The sequence below is a fragment of the Homarus americanus genome, unplaced genomic scaffold, assembly GCF_018991925.1.
Source record: "Homarus americanus isolate GMGI-L3 unplaced genomic scaffold, GMGI_Hamer_2.0 scaffold20465, whole genome shotgun sequence".
NCBI classification, from domain to species: Eukaryota; Metazoa; Arthropoda; class Malacostraca; order Decapoda; family Nephropidae; genus Homarus; species Homarus americanus.
The window spans coordinates 8,124,205-8,144,586 of record NW_024756914.1 but is presented as its reverse complement, the minus strand read 5'-3'; the positions used below and the strand labels follow the sequence as shown (position 1 = coordinate 8,144,586).

The 20,382-nt window shown below is 39.9% G+C and overlaps 1 protein-coding gene across 2 annotated transcripts in view; it reads right to left on the bottom strand.

Moving 5' to 3' along the window:
• The window catches only part of LOC121857091 (cytochrome P450 2L1-like), a 45,080-nt gene that overhangs the window by 7,162 nt on the left and 17,536 nt on the right, over positions 1-20,382 (bottom strand). Inside the window, exons 2-7 of one of the 2 annotated variants that reach the window (XM_042352952.1) lie at positions 18,308-18,421; positions 15,242-15,341; positions 13,315-13,448; positions 12,606-12,824; positions 9,533-9,735; positions 1,773-1,911 (exon numbers count right to left, since the gene is read on the bottom strand). In XM_042352952.1, the coding sequence (XP_042208886.1) occupies positions 1,773-1,911; positions 9,533-9,735; positions 12,606-12,824; positions 13,315-13,448; positions 15,242-15,341; positions 18,308-18,386 (874 nt within the window). In that variant the 5' untranslated portion in view covers positions 18,387-18,421. The remainder of the gene's footprint in view (positions 1-1,772; positions 1,912-9,532; positions 9,736-12,605; positions 12,825-13,314; positions 13,449-15,241; positions 15,342-18,307; positions 18,422-20,382) is intronic. The other variant, XM_042352953.1, reaches the window with a different exon arrangement.

The following is a 20,382-nucleotide window of genomic DNA, read 5'->3' as shown; positions in this document are numbered from 1 at the left end:
CAAGGAAAGTGAAGTTGAGACATGGACGACAGCACGGGGCCAGATATTGCTGTACAATAACACGACTGTAGGTGTTAGTAGGTACTAGGGTAGTGTGTGGCCAAGTCTCTTAATTAACAAGTGATGGACTGCTACGAGTGTCCGCCATAAATTTCTGTTTTTGGTAGGAAATACGTTGGTTAAGATGGTGTGTAGTTAGCTGGAGCAGTTTCGCTCATTACTCGCCCACACTGAATGATTCATCATAAAGGATTAACTTTCTTTATTACATTGTGTATTATATCTGAGTGTATTATATTTGATTGTATTGTGTTTGTATATAGGTTAGATAAGTGGAACTAATGTCAATAGGTAATTTAGATAAAGTTTATGTTTTGACTAATCAGGATACAGTACTTCAGTATTTGGCAGTAGAGAGGTGACGTCGGTCACTACTGGTACACTCTAGTCCAGGGGTTCTCAACCAGGGGGGAATTCCCCCCAGGGGGGGAATTCAGGTTTTCAGGGGCGGGGGGAACTGATTCAGGAGCAAGAGATATGTTCGATGAGAAATCAATCACAGAATTTTGGCCCTTGATGTGCGATTCCTACCCAAAAGTGGCAGAAAGAGCTATCCGTGCATTGCTTCCATTTGTGTCGACATATCTTTGTGAGTCAGGCTTTTCAACTCTGTTGCAAATTAAAACGAAGCAACGTAGTAGATTAGAGGTAGAAAATGACCTGCGTTGTGCCCTTTCAAGCACTCCTCCGCGTATCCCAGAATTGGCAAAGAAAAAACAATCACAGGTTTCTCATTGACTGTAATCTTCATCTGAATAAAATAAATTACAAATTTACAATATCCTGGTATTCTATTGAACTTTTTGTTTATTGCATTATGCTTCAATTTGGTCTGTTAAGTAATTCATTATAAATAAAAAAAACTATTTTACTTTTATTCAAGTTTTATAAATCCATCAACATTTTCAATTGGCATTTAATTTGTAAAACTCCACTATAAAAATAATCTATGTAAAATTGTAAATGTATATGTACTAATATGGAAAAAATAAAGGATTTTCAGTATTATATGCATATTATTTGGAATGCACTTTTTGAGGCAGACAATCTTGGAAAGGAGGGGGGGAATGACATTCTGACATATGGTGAAAGGGGTGCATGGGGCAAACAAGGTTGAGAACCACTGCTCTAGTCAGCCTAGGCACAGCTGTCTTAAGTTAAGTAGTATACCCTCTCTCTGGTGTTTTGGGAGTTGGCATTTGACAATTGAGATTCGTTTTGCTTGATATGAATTTTGTGTGATCTTGTTGGACCTTCAGTTCTTACTTAGCCACTTACTTAGCCACTTGACGTATTATTATTGTTATTTGTGTTATTTTACGTACATATGTGGTGGTGGGAATAAGTTAATAAATGTTCATATTTTTATTGACTAGTTTAGGTTTTTTCCTGTTAACTTGACCTTTGTTGGGAGAGCTTGGGATTAAGAATTTAATAAATACTGATATATTTGAAAGACTTAAGTGATTTGTATTTAAGTGACGATCTACACTAGGGTAGTAACCTGGACAATGATTGCTGGGATTGTCTACTGTCCGGTGCTTGTAAAAAGTGATCCATAGTAACTATTCATTGTTCAGGATGGTGGTGGAAAATGTTCACTGATACCTGCTCACTGTCCTGGGTGGTGATAGAAAGTGATTGTTGGTAATTGTTCACTGTCCCGGATGTGAACCAACAAATTAACATCATCTCTATATATATTTACTCACATTCTGTGTTGGTGAGAATATCCTGGTGACCCAAGGCTGGCAGATGTGTGTCGTCTTTCAGGTGTTCGGTGAGGTAAACATCAATGTAGTCCCGAGGGTTATCAGTATCCAGCGTCTTGCAGTGGTCGTCTATTATGTCCTGTACCAGACACCAGAGGGACATTTTATAACTAAGATTAGTAAAGAGAGAAACATTTTATAACTAAGATTGGTATCGAGAAGAACACTACAACTGAGATTGGAAATGAGAAGAACACTAACTGAGATTGGTAACGAAAAGAACACTAACTGAGATTGGTAACGAGAACACTTTATGGCTGAGTTTGGTAACGAGAAGAACACTTTATACCTGAGATTGGTAACAAGGACACTTTATAACTGAGTTTGGTAATTTTCCAGCGTAAATAAAATGGTTAATTAATGCCTTCCTAAAGAAACCATCGACATGGGACCAGGTTTGTTCCACTCGACGAATTTTTTGCGAATTTTCCACCAAGTTTGATGAAAAGCGATTGTGCCGTTTCGGCTGCCCAGAACAGACACACACACACACACACACACACACACACACATACACACACGCCTAATCCTAAAGTATATTAGATATTAGATTGATGGGTGTCTTAAGTTGTTTCTCTGATTATTCCGGAACTGTAAAAAATTATTGTCAATCAAGGGATTGACAAATTTGTAAACAAATAGGGCACAGCAATAGGCATTAATATCATCGAATTTTAACATTTTCAATTTAGCAAATTGTTCATTAGTGCGATCATTTTTTTCAAGTAGGTCATTGTCCACACAACTCTCTTCTGTGCAGCATTCAGGGGATGTATTTTTGAAGAGCCAGAGGCTCCCATAGTGTGTGACAGTGTACCAAGTGTTGGTAAATAAGATCATAATAGATATCTTTCATTGCTGCAAGAGTGAGTGACTGACGAGTGTGATACAGGATACCGCACTGTTTATTGAATTTACTGTGAATGGCTTGTATGTGGTTTCTCCAGCTAAGTTTCTCATCAACAACAACCCCAAGGAATTTAGTATTATGTTCACGTTTGAGGACTGTATTACCAGGGTACAGGGGGTTCAAATCTGGGGGTAGATTTTTCCTTCTGTGAAAGATTGTGTGGTTGGTTTTTTCTAAGTTTATTACGTATTACCCAGGTCCTGACTTTGGTCAATTCAATGTTCATAGATCTCATCAAGGAATGGAGGTCTGAGTTGCTGGCATAGAGATTACTATCGTCTGCGAATAAATTGTATTTGACGAGTGTGTTGGAGTGGACTATACCGTTTATGTACAACAAGAACAGTACAGGACCGAGAATGGAACCTTGAGGGACGCCACACAAAACTGGTGAAGAGTCAGATTGGTGATTATTGTAGCAGACATACTGTTTCCCATTAGACAGATATGAGGTAAACCAATTGTGGGATCAGCCCCTAACGCCGTAATGTTCAAGCTTTGCCAGGAGGATGGTATGGTCGACAGTATCAAGGGCTATAGAGAGGTCCAGGAATATTCTGACTGTGAACTGACTGCCATCAAAGGAGTTTAAAATGTCATTATAAAGGATAGCAGAGCACTCTCAGTTGACCTTCTAGCTTTAAATCCAAACTGAGAGTCTGTAAGAATGTTATTGACACTGCAGAAAGAATTCAGTCTACTACATGCTAGCTTCTCCAGTAACTCACTTAAGGCTGGGAGGAGTGATACGGGTCGGTAATTCTTGGAAAGACCTTTATCCTCTGGTTTTTTTTTATATCATGGGTGAACTTTGGCGGTTTTCAGTTTATTCAGAAAGATACCACTAGTGACGGAGGAGTTGCAAATGTGTAGAACAAGTAGTAATAAGTGGGCTACTTTATTAATGATGCTTATTAGTATATTGTCATCGCCTGCTGCTGCATCTTTGGACATTTTTATGATGGTCAGCAATTCATCTGCTGTGACAGGGGATAAGAACAGCTCATTTTGCTGTCTGTTTTGCAGGTAGGCTCTATATTCCCCATGGTGATTAGGGATGCTCTCTGCAAGATTTTTTCCAACATTGATAAAAATAATTATTGAAGTGGTTGGTAATCAGAGAGAGTTCCGTTACAACTGTATCATTTATCATGAAAGCCGAGTGGGTGGCCGTGTGTTGAGTGTTCCTGTTCTGAATAGAAATGATGATACTCCAGGTTTTCTCACTGTTGCCTGATGTTGACTGGAGCTTACAAGTATATGTATAACAGCTACGCCTGGCATTTCTAACTGCTGGAGTTACTCTATTTCTGTTGCTTCGGTAAGCATCACCGAAAGTTATGGGTCTTTTTGCAAATTTTATTTTGGAGTTTGTGTTTTTCTTTATTATTGCCTTGGTTTCACCGATAATATATGGTTTAGAGATAGAAACAGTTTTTACTAACTTAGTCTTGAGGAGGAAGCATTTATCAAAGCAAGCATTGAAGATGCAAGAGAAGTCGCAGCAGCTCATGTTAGGGTTGTCGGAAGCATAGACAAAATCCAACTTAGCATTCATTAAATTGTTTTCAAAAAAGAGCATATTGTCGGCGCAGTAGTCTCTATATTTTATTTTTACTTTACTAGACCTTTCATATCTCGTGGCTGTTTTATACATGGCAAAAACTGGGAAGTGATATAAGATATTGTTATAAATAATTCGACTTGCAAGCTTGTTAGGACTGTTGTTAGTCCAGATATGATCTATCGCAGTGGCTGAGGTGGCAGTTACTCTGGTGGGTTTGGTTATTGTGTTAAAGAAGAGCTTAAAATGACAGTTAGAAAAAAGGTCTATTACTGAGGTGTCCGTCTCGGATTTTAGTAAATCAAGGTTGAAATCTCCTGTAATGTAGCAAAGTTTCCTCTCTGAGCTTATGGTAGAGATGAGCTCCGATTATTTATCAAGAAAGTTCTTTACATTAATGTGGGGTTTTCTGTAGATTATTCTTATTAGGATATTTCGCGTGTCGTTACGTACTTCAGTGAAAACACTCTCCATAAACTCCTCCTGAGATTAGTAACGAGAAGGACAGTTTATAACTGAGATTGGTAACGAGAAGAACACTTTATAACTGACATTGGGCAACGAGAAGAACACTTGATAATTGAGATTGGTAATGAGAAAAACAATTTATAACTAAGAATGGTAATAAGAAGGACTATTTACTTCTGAGATAGGCGATTTTGATTGAACTGTTAATAGATGTCATCTTAATATTGTGTAAGAAGAATTGTAGTTCAGGTAGTGACCGTCAAGACTCTGAACCTCTAAAAGGTACACGAGTTTTGACCAGGCTGAGCAGAATTATATGGAACATTTACTTGTCCCGGGGAAGTGACTTAAAATTTACTTGTCCTGGCAAATTTTTTGGGGTAAACCTGCTTATCCGGAGTTTTGTCATGGGAAAAGTTAAATAGACATCTTAAAACAGTAAATTTAGTCAAATTCTTTGCGCGTATCAACTCACACATCACTTGTGCCAATCTAAATGGTGTCAATGGTTCCCTTATCATGAGATGTCATAACTCCTGTCACCTCACCTCACACTTGCAGGGTGTGTAGGGAAATGGAGGCGGCACCGGTGATCACTACTACTGTCGGTAACATTTGTCATGTAAGGTCATAACTCTTGTCAACTCACGTCGACAGGCTCTGAGTTTGGTGGTTCGTTTGAAAGGAGACTTTGTGTAGAGGTAAATTAACTGCACTTGGTCACTAATCCTGGTAGACTGACGACTCCCTGGTTATACATGGACCCCCGTCCATGTATAACCAGGTGGGGCCTGCGTGACAAATTTCCGTCTAAGAATTTACCTATCCAAATATTGCAGTAGCTTATCCGCAACCATGTGCCGGGCACATGAATGTGAAAAATCACTTGCCCGGCCCATAGAGGCCTGCCGGACACGGCTAATGTGCGCTATCTGAGTTTGACCCTTTATCATGTAAGGATGGTGGGGCGGGGTGGGGCTGGAGTAAACAGTCATTCGGGGGGCGCTGGTGGGACGGTACTACTCTTGCCTCGCAAGCAAGATGTCACGGGTTCGATTCCCGGGCCGGCGGAAGTTGTGTGGACACTCTGCCTAGTCCCCTTGGTCCCTGTTCACCTAGCAGCAAAGTAGGTACCTGCTGTAAATCGGAAGTTGCGAATTTGTATTCAGGGACAAGACGTTGGAGCTTCCAATAACTTGCTTAGACATAAAACATTGACTCTTCAGGCTTCTACGCCCTTAACTCATGAGACATAAGGCAAGCATAACCTTAGCATGCTTCCCTGTTGGGCACTGTAAGCGCTTCTGTGCTTCACCTTACACATGTTGGCTGCTTCGGTACCGAATTACACTTGTCTCGTGAGGGGGTAAAGACGTTGTCTGCATCCCTGGAGCGTGAAATTGTCACTCCAAACGGGGAGTTTCGCCAGTAGAAAGAGGTCGGGGAAAGTGGGAGTCAAAAAACAAGCAAGTCCTGGGAAGTAAAATTAGTTACTCAGGACAAGGGGTAAAACAGGACCAGGGAAGGGTAGGTTTAAATGTATACTATACAAACAGTAGGAGCGTTATAAATAAAATAGACTTGCTGAGAGCGGTTGTATGTACCGAGAATGTAGACGTCATAGCAATCACCGAAACTTGGATGAATCTGACGAGCAAAATTTTTTTATCAGAGCACCACATAGAAGGGTACAATCTTTTTCACAAGGACAGGGAAGGTAGGAAGGGGGGAGGGGTCGCACTCTTCGTCAAGGATACATTAAAATGTTGTATCAATAATTCAATAAAGGGTGAAATAGGAACCGAGTCTGTTTGGGTAGAAATCACGGAAGGAAGAGAAAAACTAATTACTGGAGTGATTTACAGGCCCCCAAGTCTTGGGAAAGAAGCAGCTCAGCCTATACGGCAGGAAATGAGTAGGGCAGCAAAATATAACAACCTGTGCATTATGGGGGATTTCAACTTCAGAAATATTGACTGGGACAACATTGTAGGTGACTATGAATCTGAAGACTTCCTAGACGCAGTACAGGACAATTTTTTTGGAAACAACTAATTGCAGAACCTACTAGAGGTGACAATATATTAGACCTAGTATTAACAAATAAAGAAAATATTATCAGAGATATCACAGTAGGGGAAGAACTAGGTAACAGTGATCACAGAGAAATCAGGTTCACCCTAAATTGGGAAACAAAAAACAATGACAATATGGTCAGAGTCCCAAACTTTCGGTTGGTGGATTATCAGGGGTTAAGAAGGTACCTAGGTGAGGTCACCTGGGAACAGTCACGTCAGTCCCCAGTAGGAAGGGGTGAGGTCATAGATGACACAATAATTGATCATGACTCTAATATATTCACTAGAATACTACATAAAGCACAAGAACAAAATATACCATACAGAAAAATTAGGTCAAATAAGAATGAGCCAAGGTGGATGACCAGAAAACTTAAACATGACATAGGAATAAAGAAAGGAATATATAAGAAATTAAAGGGAGGGGAGGAGCAGCTCGGAAATAGGTATAACGAACGATCTAGGAATGTTAAGAAAAATGTAAGGAAAGCAAAGAGAGACTATGAAATCAAAATAGCAAGGGAATCCAAGGCTACTTCTTATCAGTTTTCACAGAAGAAATTCGCGATTAAATTCCAGAGGTGGAACTGATATTTAAGGGAAAGGAAGAAGAGAAATTAAAGAATATCAATATCAGAAAAGAGGATGTTCTTAAGAAGATAAATAAACTAAAGAAGACAAAATCCCCAGGGCCAGATGAAATTTTCCCTCGAGTCTTGAAAGAGTGTAGGGAACAGATTAGCGGACCAATCGTAAACTTATTTACAAAATCATGAGACACCGGAATTGTGCCAGACTTGTGAAAACAGGCAAATGTAGTACCCATATTCAAAAAGGGAGACAGAGCATCAGCGTCAAATTACCGGCCGATCAGTTTGACGACAGTAGTGGCGAAATTTCTTGAATCAATTATAGCAGACAGCATCCGATCGCATCTAGAGAAAAGCAAATTAATCTACGACTCTCAATATGGGTTTAAAAAGGGAAAATCTTGTCTAACAAATCTGCTGACGTTTTTTAGGAAAGTCTTCGAGGTAGTAGATAATGACGAAAATTACGATGTTATTTACTTAGACTTTAGCAAAGCATTTGACAGAGTACCGCATCAGAGGCTTCTGAGAAAAATTAAGGCTCATGGTATCGAGAGGAAAGTTTTAAATTGGAGAAAATCATGGCTCACCAATAGAACGCAGAGCGTCAGCGTAGATGGTGTTAAATCTGAGTGGGGCCGTGCAACCAGTGGGGTTCCCCAGGGGTCAGTACTAGGCCCACTCTTGTTCATAATCTACATAAACTATCTAGATACTGGGATGAGCAGTGACACAAGCAAGTTTGCGGATGACACCAAAATAGGGCGGCAGATTAATTCAGGGCAGGATGCAAATGCATTACAGGAGGATCTAAATAAACTGTAGGGGTAGTCTGAAAAATGGCAAATGAAATTCAACACCAGCAAGTGCAGTGTACTTAATATTGGAAGAACAAATACTGATAATGTATACAGCTTTAACAACATCAACCTAGAGAAGTCGACTTGTGAAAGAGACCTAGGGGTACTTGTAAGCCCGGACCTACGACCTAGAAAACAGTGCGTTAATGTTCGAAATAAGGCAAACAGAGTAATGGGTTTTATATCTAGAAGTGTAAGTAACAACAGTGCAGAGGTCTTATTGCAACTATATCTTGCGCTAGTCGGCCGCACCTCGATAATGCGGTTCAGTTCTGGTGCCCTTATTATAGAATGGATATCAATTCACTAGAGTCGGTGCAGCAAAGAATGACAAAAATGATTCCGGGACTTAGAATCCTTCCATATCAGGATAGGTTAAAGAAACTTAACTTGCATTCCCTAGAAAGACGAAGAGTGCGGGGAGATATGATAGAAGTATTTAAGTGGGTGAAAGGAATCAATAAAAGGGATATAGATAAAGTTCTTATTATATCCGAGCAGGTTAGGACTCGGAGCAACGAATTCAAGTTGGATAAGTTTAGGTTTAAGAGGGAGATAGGAAGAAACTGGTTCACAAATAGGATGGTGGACGAGTAGAACAAGCTTAGCAGCTTTGTAGTAAGTGCGGGAACTCTGGAAAGTTTTAAAAGGAGGCTAGATAGATTCATGGATGATAGAGAGTGGTAGTAACTCTCGACAGGAGTTGCCATGCACAGGCCAACCGGCCTATTGCAGACTCCTTATTTTCATATGTTCTTATATTCTTACATCCTGTGTAAGGTGAAGCACAGAAGCGTTTACAGCGCCCAACAGGGAAGCATGCTAAGTTCATGCTTGCCTTATGTCTCATGAGTTAAGGGCGTAGAAACCTGAATAGTCAAGGGCGTAGAAGCCTGAAGTCATTGGTTTTTATGTCATCAAATTATTGGAAGCTCCAACAACTTGTCCCTGAATACGAGTTCGCAACTTTCGATTTACAGTAGGTACCTACTTTGCTGCTAGGTGAACAGGGACCAAGGGGACTAGGAAGAGTGTCCAAACAACTACCACCGGCACGGGAATCGAACCCGTGACATCTTGCTTGCGAGGCAAGAGCGGTACAGCTTCTACCACCGGCGCCCCCCACTTCCTATATTGTTCTACAAGCAAAATATTTATTCCACGAAAAGTATATAAATACTGTAAATAATGAAAGACGAAGACAGTCATACGACTAAGAAGTGAACCCACCTTCAGGAGACTATGAATTCGCTCCCTGCTTTCATCCAGTTGATTGACCCTCATCCATGAGTTCTTGAGGAAGGTCGGCATAATGTGTATCAGCCACGGGTACAAGTCCAGGAGAGCTGCAGGTCCTTGTATGATATCGAAGTTTACAGAAACCATCTTAAAAAACTCCAGGATCTCCTTGTCGTCCACGCTATAACTGCGCGCTGAGGAACACGTCAGGGTGGCTGTGGTCAACGACCTCGTATAATACTACAATTAAAGTTTATTTAATTAGACATCATCTGATTTTTTAGGTACACTAGGAGAGGATTCCGTTCACTTATTAATAAACTTTAAAAAATTCTCGAGAATATATATATATATATATATATATATATATATATATATATATATATATATATATATATATATATATATATATATATATATATATATATATATATATATATATATATATATATATATATATGTTCTTGAAGGAGATTTCGGACGAATTTGAATAATCGATGTTACTTGAGATGGGTTAAGTTAGAGTAGGTTACCCTAACTTAACCTAGCCTACGCAGATCTTTTCATTTATTTAGTTTTTCTTCTTGAAAACATTCCTAAATTATTCTCCCAAAAAATCAACATCAATTAGGTTGAAATTGCTTTCAGGCAATCAACAAATTGGTGGAACCCCTCTGTGAGTGCAGCACCTCTCTACCTGGGTCCTGGGATCCTAAGAAAGTAGTGTGTCATATTTATCTCAATATTGAAAATGTACAAAAGCCTCTGACTGTCTCTTTTGGTTTACTCGTGATAAATAAAATGGCCTCAAAACATCCCTTGAGATTTTTATAACGAGACTCATTTCTTTATCCCCAGTCAGAAGGAAAATTGAATAACACACAGACATAGACAAATAAGAAGCAACAACTCCGTACTACAGGTGGGGGTTAATTATCATCAAAGATAACAGTGAAGATAATAATGGTTTTATTGACTTTTATCCACGAATCATAAAGTGAGATGTAAGCATGTCAGTGCAGGATATTACACTCGGCTGATATATAAATTGTGGAAAACAGTACGCCCCCCTTCATGAAACTGAGTCACGGGAATAGAATCTCGAAACTTACTTACCTTGTGCTGTTTTATCTCATTTGGGGATCGATACTGCTTAGGTTTGGGAGGGAGCGAACTTTTTTACCCCGACTGTACACGAAACAGATATTTAAGACTTCCCTCAGAAGTAAACAAACTGAGGCCACAGTGTCGGGGATGAACTATGAGTTATACAGGTGATTCAGTAAAGAGTACATTAAATTAAAGGATGAAATCCTTGGATAATTCTAAACCACAATTTCTCTATGGTAAATTGTCAGATTCTGCATAGTGTCCATGTTACAGTACATTTAAGATGTTGTTTTAATGAGAGAGAATTTGAAGTGAAACCCCCGTAGATTTTTGTAACCATTTGTTCACAGATCTCTACATTGTGACCCCTCTTTGTTACAACCGAAAGGAAATGTTCAAAGTTGCCCCCTTCTGCCTCAATGCAGGCCTGTACACGTCGTACCATTGATTGTCTGACACGTCCCAGAATGCCTGGACGATGTTTAATTTGCTCGCACCTGTCACGAACACGTGGACATATGCAGAATCTGACATTTTACCATAGAGACATTGTGGTTTAGAATTATCCAAGGATTTCATCCTCCAATTTAATGTACTCTTTGCTGAATCACCTGTATAAGTAAACCAACAATACTAAGCAGTAAATGGCCTTTGATAAATCAGGAAATTATTGTTCATATAAACACATACGTAACACTGATCTAGATACCCCGACCATAATGACAGTACTACTCACCCACCGCAACACCATTACTACCACAACACCAGTACCACCACAACACCATTGCTACCACAACACCAGTACCGCCACAACACTAGTACTACCACAACACCAGTACCAACCACAACACCAGTACCACCACAACACCAGTGCCACCACAACACCATTACTACCACAACACCAGTAACACCACAACACCATTGCTACCACAACACTAGTACCACCACAACACCAGTACCACCACAACACTAGTACCACCACAACACCAGTACCAACCACAACACCAGTACCACCACAACACCAGTGCCACCACAACACCAATACTACCGCAACACTGGTACCACAACACTAATACCACCACAACACCAGTACTACCACACCAGTACTACCACAACAACAGTACTACCATAACACCAGTACCACCACAACACCAGTACTACCACCAATGCTACCACACCAGTACTACCAAACACCAGTACTACCACAACACTAGTACCACCACAATACCATTACTACCACAACACCAGTACTACCACAACACCAATACTACCGGTACCACAACACCAGTACTACCACAACACCAGTACTACCACACCAGTACTACCACAACACCAGTACTACCACAACACCAGACTACCACCACACCAGTACCACACACCAGTGCTCTCTTGCCATTACACCAGTACTACCACAACCACCTAGTACCACAACACAGTACTCCTCACCTGTCATTACCACAACACTACAGTCATTACAGTACCACAACACCAGTAGCACCACAACAACAGTACTCCTCACCTGCCATTACACCAGTACTACCACAACACCAGTACTCCTCACCTGCCATTACACCAGTACTACCACAACACCAGTAGTACCACAACACAAGTACTCCTCACCTGCCATTACACCAGTACTACCACAACACCAGTAGCACCACAACAACAGTACTCCTCACTTGCCGTTACACCAGTACTACCACAACACCAGTAGCACCACAACAACAGTACTCCTCACCTGCCATTACACCAGCACTACCACAACACCAGTAGCACCACAACAACAGTACTCCTCACCTGCCATTACACCAGTACTACCACAACACCAGTACTCCTCACCTGCCATTACACCAGTACTACCACAACACCAGTAGTACCACAACACAAGTACTCCTCACCTGCCATTACACCAGTACTACCACAACACCAGTAGTACCACAACAGTATTCCTCACCTGCCGCAAGCTGCCAGGTAACGTTGAGAATCGCCATATTAATATTCCACGTGAGCTCAGTAGGTATGCCAACTGAGGCCTCAAGATCGTTCAGGAGGTTGAGGGCTTCCCGCTGGACAGACGATTCCAGCTTAGACTTGCCCATCCCGAAGTACTTTAGGTGCTGTAAAGCGAAACGTCTGTTCTGTTGCCACACATCTCCCACTGAAGAGATGATACCTGTGGAATAAAGAAAAGATAGATAAATAGAGAGAAAGAGAGAGAGAGAGAGAGAGAGAGATGGATGGATGGATGGATGTACGGACGGATGGATGGATGGATGGACGGATGGCGGATGGACGGATGGATGGATGGATGGACGGACGGACAGACGGACAGACAGATGGATGGATGGATGAACAGACAGACAGATGGATGGATGAATGGATGGATGAATGGATGATTGTATGGATGGATGGATGAACAGAAAGATAGAGGGATGGATGGATGGATGGATGAATGGACAGACGGACGGACGGACGGACGGACAGACAGACAGACGGACAGACAGACAGATAGACGGATGGATAGATGGACAGACAGACAGACAGACAGGTATATAGATAGATAAATATATAGACAAATAAACATAGAGATAGAAAGATAGATAGTTCAGACAGACAGACAGACAGGCGGATGGACGGACGGACGGATGGATAGAGAGACTTACCCGCATTCTTAAAATTTGTGAATATCTTAAGGGTGAAGAAGTCTGGTCGGCCCTGCAGTTCTGGCTTATTAAACGCCGTCTTTATCAGTTGGAAATCAGACAAGATTACTGCCATATGTTTCCCCATCTTCATCCTGCGGGGAGTTATACATCATCCTAGCAGATTGATAATTCCTAGAGTACTCAATAAATCATCCTGCGGAGTGGTATAACCTAGTATACTCATATATCATCCTAACAGAGTGATATTTCTTAGCATACTCATATATCATCCTAACCTGGGGAAGTGATATATCATCTTGGAGGAGTGATAAATCAACCAAAGGAAAAGTTGAATATCAAGTAGGTGTTATTTTGATCTATTAACCATCAGTTATGTTGGACTATTAAACATTTAGTATATTAAACATTCTTCCAAATGCACCAAACCAAAACACAAGACAAGATTTGACCATTACAGTCAGATACCGGTAAGCTAACTGATAATGACGGAGAAATGGGCAATAATGTAGACAGATATTTTTCATCAGTCTTCACAACAGAAAATTTAAACATGACACCCGAGGCACCGACTATATACATAGATAATGAAGAAATAGATTAAGCGAGATATTAGTGACCTGTAACCATGTTAGTAAACAACTAGATAAACTAAAACCTATTAAGTCGCCAGATCCCAATAAGATATTTGACAGAGTATTAAAGAAATGAAGGAAGGACTTAGTATGCCCTTAGCAAACTTGTGACAGCGATTTTCAAGAAAGGAGATAGATCAATATCCTGTATCTACCGTCCAATCAGTTTAACATTAATGGTAGGCAAATTCTGGAAGCAATAATTTCAAACTCAATTCGAAATCACCTCGAAAAACACAAGTTAATCAATGATTCCCAGCATGGCTTCACAAGTGGGCGGTCTTCTCTGACAAATCTATTATCATTCTCTTCAACTGTTTTCGAATTAGCTTATGACGGACACGATTATGATGTGGTTTACCTCGACTTTAGCATAGCCTTCGACAGAGTCCCCAACGAAAGACATATTCGTAAAGTGAAGGCTCATGGATAAGGGCATGGTTACGTGAAGAGAAACAATCAGCATTAATGGCACTAAATCTGACTGGGGTAACGTCACTAGTGGAGTACCCCAAGGCTCAGTACTTGGACCACTACTATTTATTAAATAAATAAACGACATAGATATAAGCGTAGACAGCAATATAAGAGAGTAAAGGGCGATATGATCGAAGTGTATAAATGGAAATTTCGATTAAACAGAGGTGATATAACAAAGGTAATTAAACTGTCCAACCAGAACCTTGGTCATTGCAATGTTCTTAAATTAGACAAATTTAGATTGAGGCGCCAGATAGGTAACCACTTGTTTGGAAATAGAATAGTGGATGAGTGGAACAAGTTACAGAACATCATCGTTAACTCTAACTCGGTGGGTAGATTAAAATATAGGTTGGACGGATATATGAGCGATAGGGGTTGGGTGTATACTGACTTGCCTAATATGGGCCAATAGGCCCGCTCCAGTTTCCTTCATTCTTATGGTTTATATTCTTATCTGTTATTTTGGTCTATTTTACATCAGTTATTTTGGTATATTTTTCATCTATTATTTTGGTCTATTGAACATCAGTTATTTTGGTCTATTGAACATCAGTTATTTGGGTATATTAAAGATACGTTATTTTGGTCTATTAATTAAACATTTGTTATTTGGGTATTTTAAACATCTGTTATTTTGGTCATTAAACATCTGTTATGTTGGTATATTAAATATCTGATAATTTATTACATTAAACATCTGTTATTATAGTAAATTAAACATCTGTTATTTTGGCCTATTAAACATGTTATTTTGGTCAATTGCACATCAGTAATTTTGTTTTATTAAACATCTACACTGTCATAATTACGTGAATATGTCTCCAAATTTCTTCCTGAGAGTGTTGAGATGTTGAGCGAGAGGAACATCCCGCGGTGGTACATAGCCCACTATAGGCCAGCCCCACACACCTGTACACCAATACAGTAATACAGTGATACAGTACATTATACAGTACTATTAACACAACAATAATGCATTTGAAAATACAGTGACACAATTCACTATTTATAAGACAATGAACTAATACATTAAAATATCAACCTATAGTTATGTAGTAATGGTAGAATACAATAATACAGTAATGCATCAAGAAACTATTGTAGCAATGATATAATGAATCTATACGAGAATACAACAATAATACACTACTACAACAATTGATTACCTTAAACTCAGATGACCAGATCACACACACTCATACATACTATACATAAACACGAACAAACAAATATCTAGTGTACATACACACTCATAATAACATACATACATTCATACATACTGTACATACATACATACATACATACATACATACATACATACATATATGCATACATACATACATACATACATGCATGCATGCATACATACATACATACATACATGCATACTTAAATATACACACACAGACACACATACACACACACACAAACATACACACACACACACACACACACACACACACACACAAACATAAAAACGAAAAGTATTTTTAGAGGTTCATTAAAAAATTAGCATATTACTCTCTTCATTAACAGCAAGTCAACCCCCTTCGAGTAACTACAAAATTTTCATTACGGATTATTATACACACTCTCACGTGTGTATGTAATATATATAATATGTATTGTATAATGATTAGAGAACAAAATATGGCTAAGGAGGAAAACCAAAAGCACATATTGTAGTTAGGACTGAACTGCTAATCCCCGACCGGCGCTGATCGCCAGGCAGGCCGTACTACCCATACTGGATGTAATGCCCAAAATTATGCACTGGGAAAGCTTTTATGGCCAGTCAATAATATGGATGGGAAACTTAATGAGTTGTAAACTTCACTGAAAAATAGGTTGGTATTAAATAACTGTTATTAGGTATAGGTTAGAGTGCAAATGAAAGCAACATCTATGCCTGGCAACGGGTAACCATACCAGGTAGGGCAGCGAGGTTAGATTTAAGTGAAATCCTTCCCTGCTTAGTATAGGTATAGTCACTTTTTTCTTTCTTTTTTACAGGGATTAGCCCACCCGGGCACAGGTCACTGACCCACATCGGGGCCTGGGGGGCGAAAATGTAATAATAATAATAATAATAATAATAATATTAATAATAATAATAATAATAATAATAATAATAATAATAATAATAATAATAATAATAATAATAATAATAATAATAATAATAATAATAATAATAATAATAATAATAATAATAATAATAATAATTAATATTAGATAAATTTTATGATAAAAATACATTTAAAATAAAATAATAAAATAATGATAATAACAACAATAATAATAATAACACTGTAATAATAATAATAATAATAATAATAATAATAATAATAATAATAATAATAATAATAATAATAATAATAATAATAATAATAATAAGTGAGAAACAATTTAAGTATATCGTATTGTCAAAGTAAGAGAAACAATTGAGACCCTGTAATTGTGTGTAAATGAGACAGAAAGTCAGATCAGCAACCTGGGATTTAGTCACAATTTTTGTGAGTCATATGGCAGCAGGGTCTACCATTAGACAATGCATTATGCTTCCAATATTTTCTGAGGCGGTAGTACCTCCTTGTTTGGTAGCTACCTACTACCTACTACCTACTAAAGGTGTTGCTCTAGGAAGTTTCATTTTAATGACTTTACAAACAAGTTTTCATTGAAGTTATTGTAATGTGACTCGGTCCTTACCAGCTTCCTCACCAAATCTCATCAAATATAGTGCTGTCATTTGAAAGACGTTTACCAAAACAAAAATAGATGCTAGCCAATCCATTGGGTAATTAATGCATACCTTCCTTCCTAACTATACACGTCACTGCTTGCATAGGCTGCCCTCAGCCTGTTTGAATGAATTAGGAATATTGAAAAGTTTTGCATATATGGCAACTTACATTCTCAGTGTTTATTTACATCATACAGTAACCTTGGAGAATGATCGAGAATAAGTTAAAACTGAGTCTAGCCATGGCCGGCTACTGGCTAACATATACACCACTGTAGACTGTCATGTTTACAAGTCTATTGTTTCTTAAAAATAAGACAATCACATTACACCTCGTAGCAGAATCTTTGTGTAATTTGACAATTCTATGGATTAAGCATATCTTTTAATTTCCTTGTCATACTTGGTTATCCAGCCAATGTCACGGATATTCATTAAACAAATATCAGTAATTCCCTGTAATTAGGCTCTGCCACGCTTAATTACTTAAAATACAGGTTAATGCCTATCGACTGCACAAGGGTCATTAAGGCAAACAAAACTCCCGCCACACCCCAGGTGGGAGAGGTAGCAGTGCTACATGGCCTCTGATGTCTAGAGCGGTGGATTAATTTCCATTTTTCCCTGTAATTAGGGCAGGCGAAGGCGACACAGATATCGAAACAAACGTTGCAGAAAATTTGAATATTGTTGGGCATTATCACGAGTTTAGTGTGAATATGGTTTGTGTGAGGATCTGTTCTGGTGACAGTGGTTGCACAAGCAAGAATGACGAAATATTACCTCACAGCCAGTATGAGTGAATCATGGTATTAAGCGACAGGTTAACTTATTATATCCTACTAAATAAAAAAAAAATCAAATCATGCTACCCACACTATTTATCTGGCTCACCTCCACTACTACCATCTTCACCCCTCCCCCCCCCACCAGCCATTCACCCTCTTCTCCCACCGGCCCCCGATCCCCCACTCAACATCACGAGCGAATGCTTCAAACGCGGGTTCATATTGTCATGGTTCATAACTCTCTGAATCGATCGTTGGCAACGCTGACTGTTGCAGGTGGAAGTGTGGGAGGCTGTACAAGACACCGGTCTGGCTTGGATGTTATACATATAATTCTCTCTTACCTGGGGGAAAGCCTGAGGGTCTTTGGGTCACTTTATACAGCAGCGCCAGCAGTAGGATCACAAGGACGGCTACCAGCATCCTGGGAAGGTCTCCTGCAGCGGCGCCTTCAGCTGCTGAGGAGGAGGAGGGTCATTAAACCTGGTCCAGTGTAACTAAAGTCCCCCATACAGCCTCCTCCCAGCCTCCATATAGCCTCATACAACCACCATACAGCCTCCATACAGCTTTCATACAGCCTCCTTACAGCCTCCATACAGCATCCATACAGCTTCTATACAGCCTACACCTCCATACAACTACCACACACCCTCCAGCTAGCCTATATACACCCTCCATAATCCCTCCACACAGCCTCCAAACAGCCTCCATACAGCCTCCATACACCCTCCATCCAACCTCCATACAGCCACCACACAGTTTCCATACAATCTCCATACAGCCTCCACACAGCCTCCATACAGCCTCCACACAGCCTCCACACAGCCTCCATACAGCCTCCAGTACAGCCTCCCTCCATACAGCCTCCATAGAGCAGCTCCATACAGCCTTCATACAGCCTCCATACAGCCTCCATACAGCGTCCATATAGCCTCCATACAGCCTCCATAAAATCTCCATACAGCCTCCATAGAGTTTCCATAAAATCTCCATACAGCGTCCATACAGCCTCCATACAGCCTCCATAAAATTTCCATACAGCCTCCATACAGCCTCCATACACTCTCCATACAGCCTCCACACAGCCTCCACACAGCCTCCATACAGCTTCCATACAATCTTCATACAGCCTCCATACAACTTCCATACAATCTTCATACAGCCTCCATACAACTTCCATACAATCTTCATACAGCCTCCATACTATAATGAGGTTAAATCTCATATGAAGAGGTAAGGTAAGAATTTATAGTAATAGGGTTGTAGAGTGTGGAAAGTTGTAGCGTGACTCGAGGGTGTAAAGATATTTTGATATATATTAACATAGACTCAGTACAAGTGTATTACATAAAACAAAAATGCGTGTTACAGCTTTATTTTACTAGTTCAACGGAGGGGAGAGATTAATGAGGGTTCGTACACAATATATAGTAAATTATGGTATATTCCTATTACCTAACAAGTAAAATGGACACTTCCACTATGTCAATCGTTGGGGAGGTTGAGGATCACTGCACTACTACCGTCTACACAGCCAGCACTTTCTTTGACACAATGAGTAGATAGCACAGCGTCGATGGATTGAGCCGAGACGTCGTTGCACTTATTGGGGGACTTCTTCGATGTAGCTGGTGAGACGACGAGCGGGACTGGCCCCTTCACGGTTACAATGATGCCTGGAAGGAACTGAAGGCCCCTTATATTGAAGGTCTCAGGCCGGCAGATGTCCTCTCTTAATTAATACTAATCTGGATGTGTCTAGACAGGCTTGTTTGTTCAGGTATCAGAAGTACTGGCTGGATAGCAGTTCTTTTAGTTGATAATCTATCTATCCTTTCACTTCGCCGAAATGTTGTTTCACCCTCTCTCATTTACAGGTACTTTAACGGGCAATGTTTGGTGGATTTGGCATCCTGTGTACCGCCGGCAAGGCCGTGGACTCGTATCACTCGTCATGCCCAAGGTGCCCACCATTTCTCTGTGGATGTCGGTCACACAAGAATAACCCGTTTAGTACATCCTTCTTCCCTCACACAACCAAACTGGGGAATGCTTTGCCATCTTCTGTTTCCATACCCATACAATCTGTCTCACTTCAAAAAGCTGGTTTTCGTGTATCTGTCGGTACATGGTGTACTATTCCCCATAAAAAAAAAAATAAATAAAACAGCTTCCATACAGCATCCATAGAGCTTTCATACAGCCTCCATACAGCCTCCACCCAGCTTCCATACAGCCTCCACCCAGCTTCCATACAGCCTCAATACACATTACCTACAACCTTCATACAGCCTCAATAAAAGTTCCATACAGACTCCATATAACCTCCATACAGACTCCATACAGCTTCCATACAGCTTCCATAAAAACTAAATACAAGATTTCACCCAGCCTCCAACCAGCCTCCATACAGCCT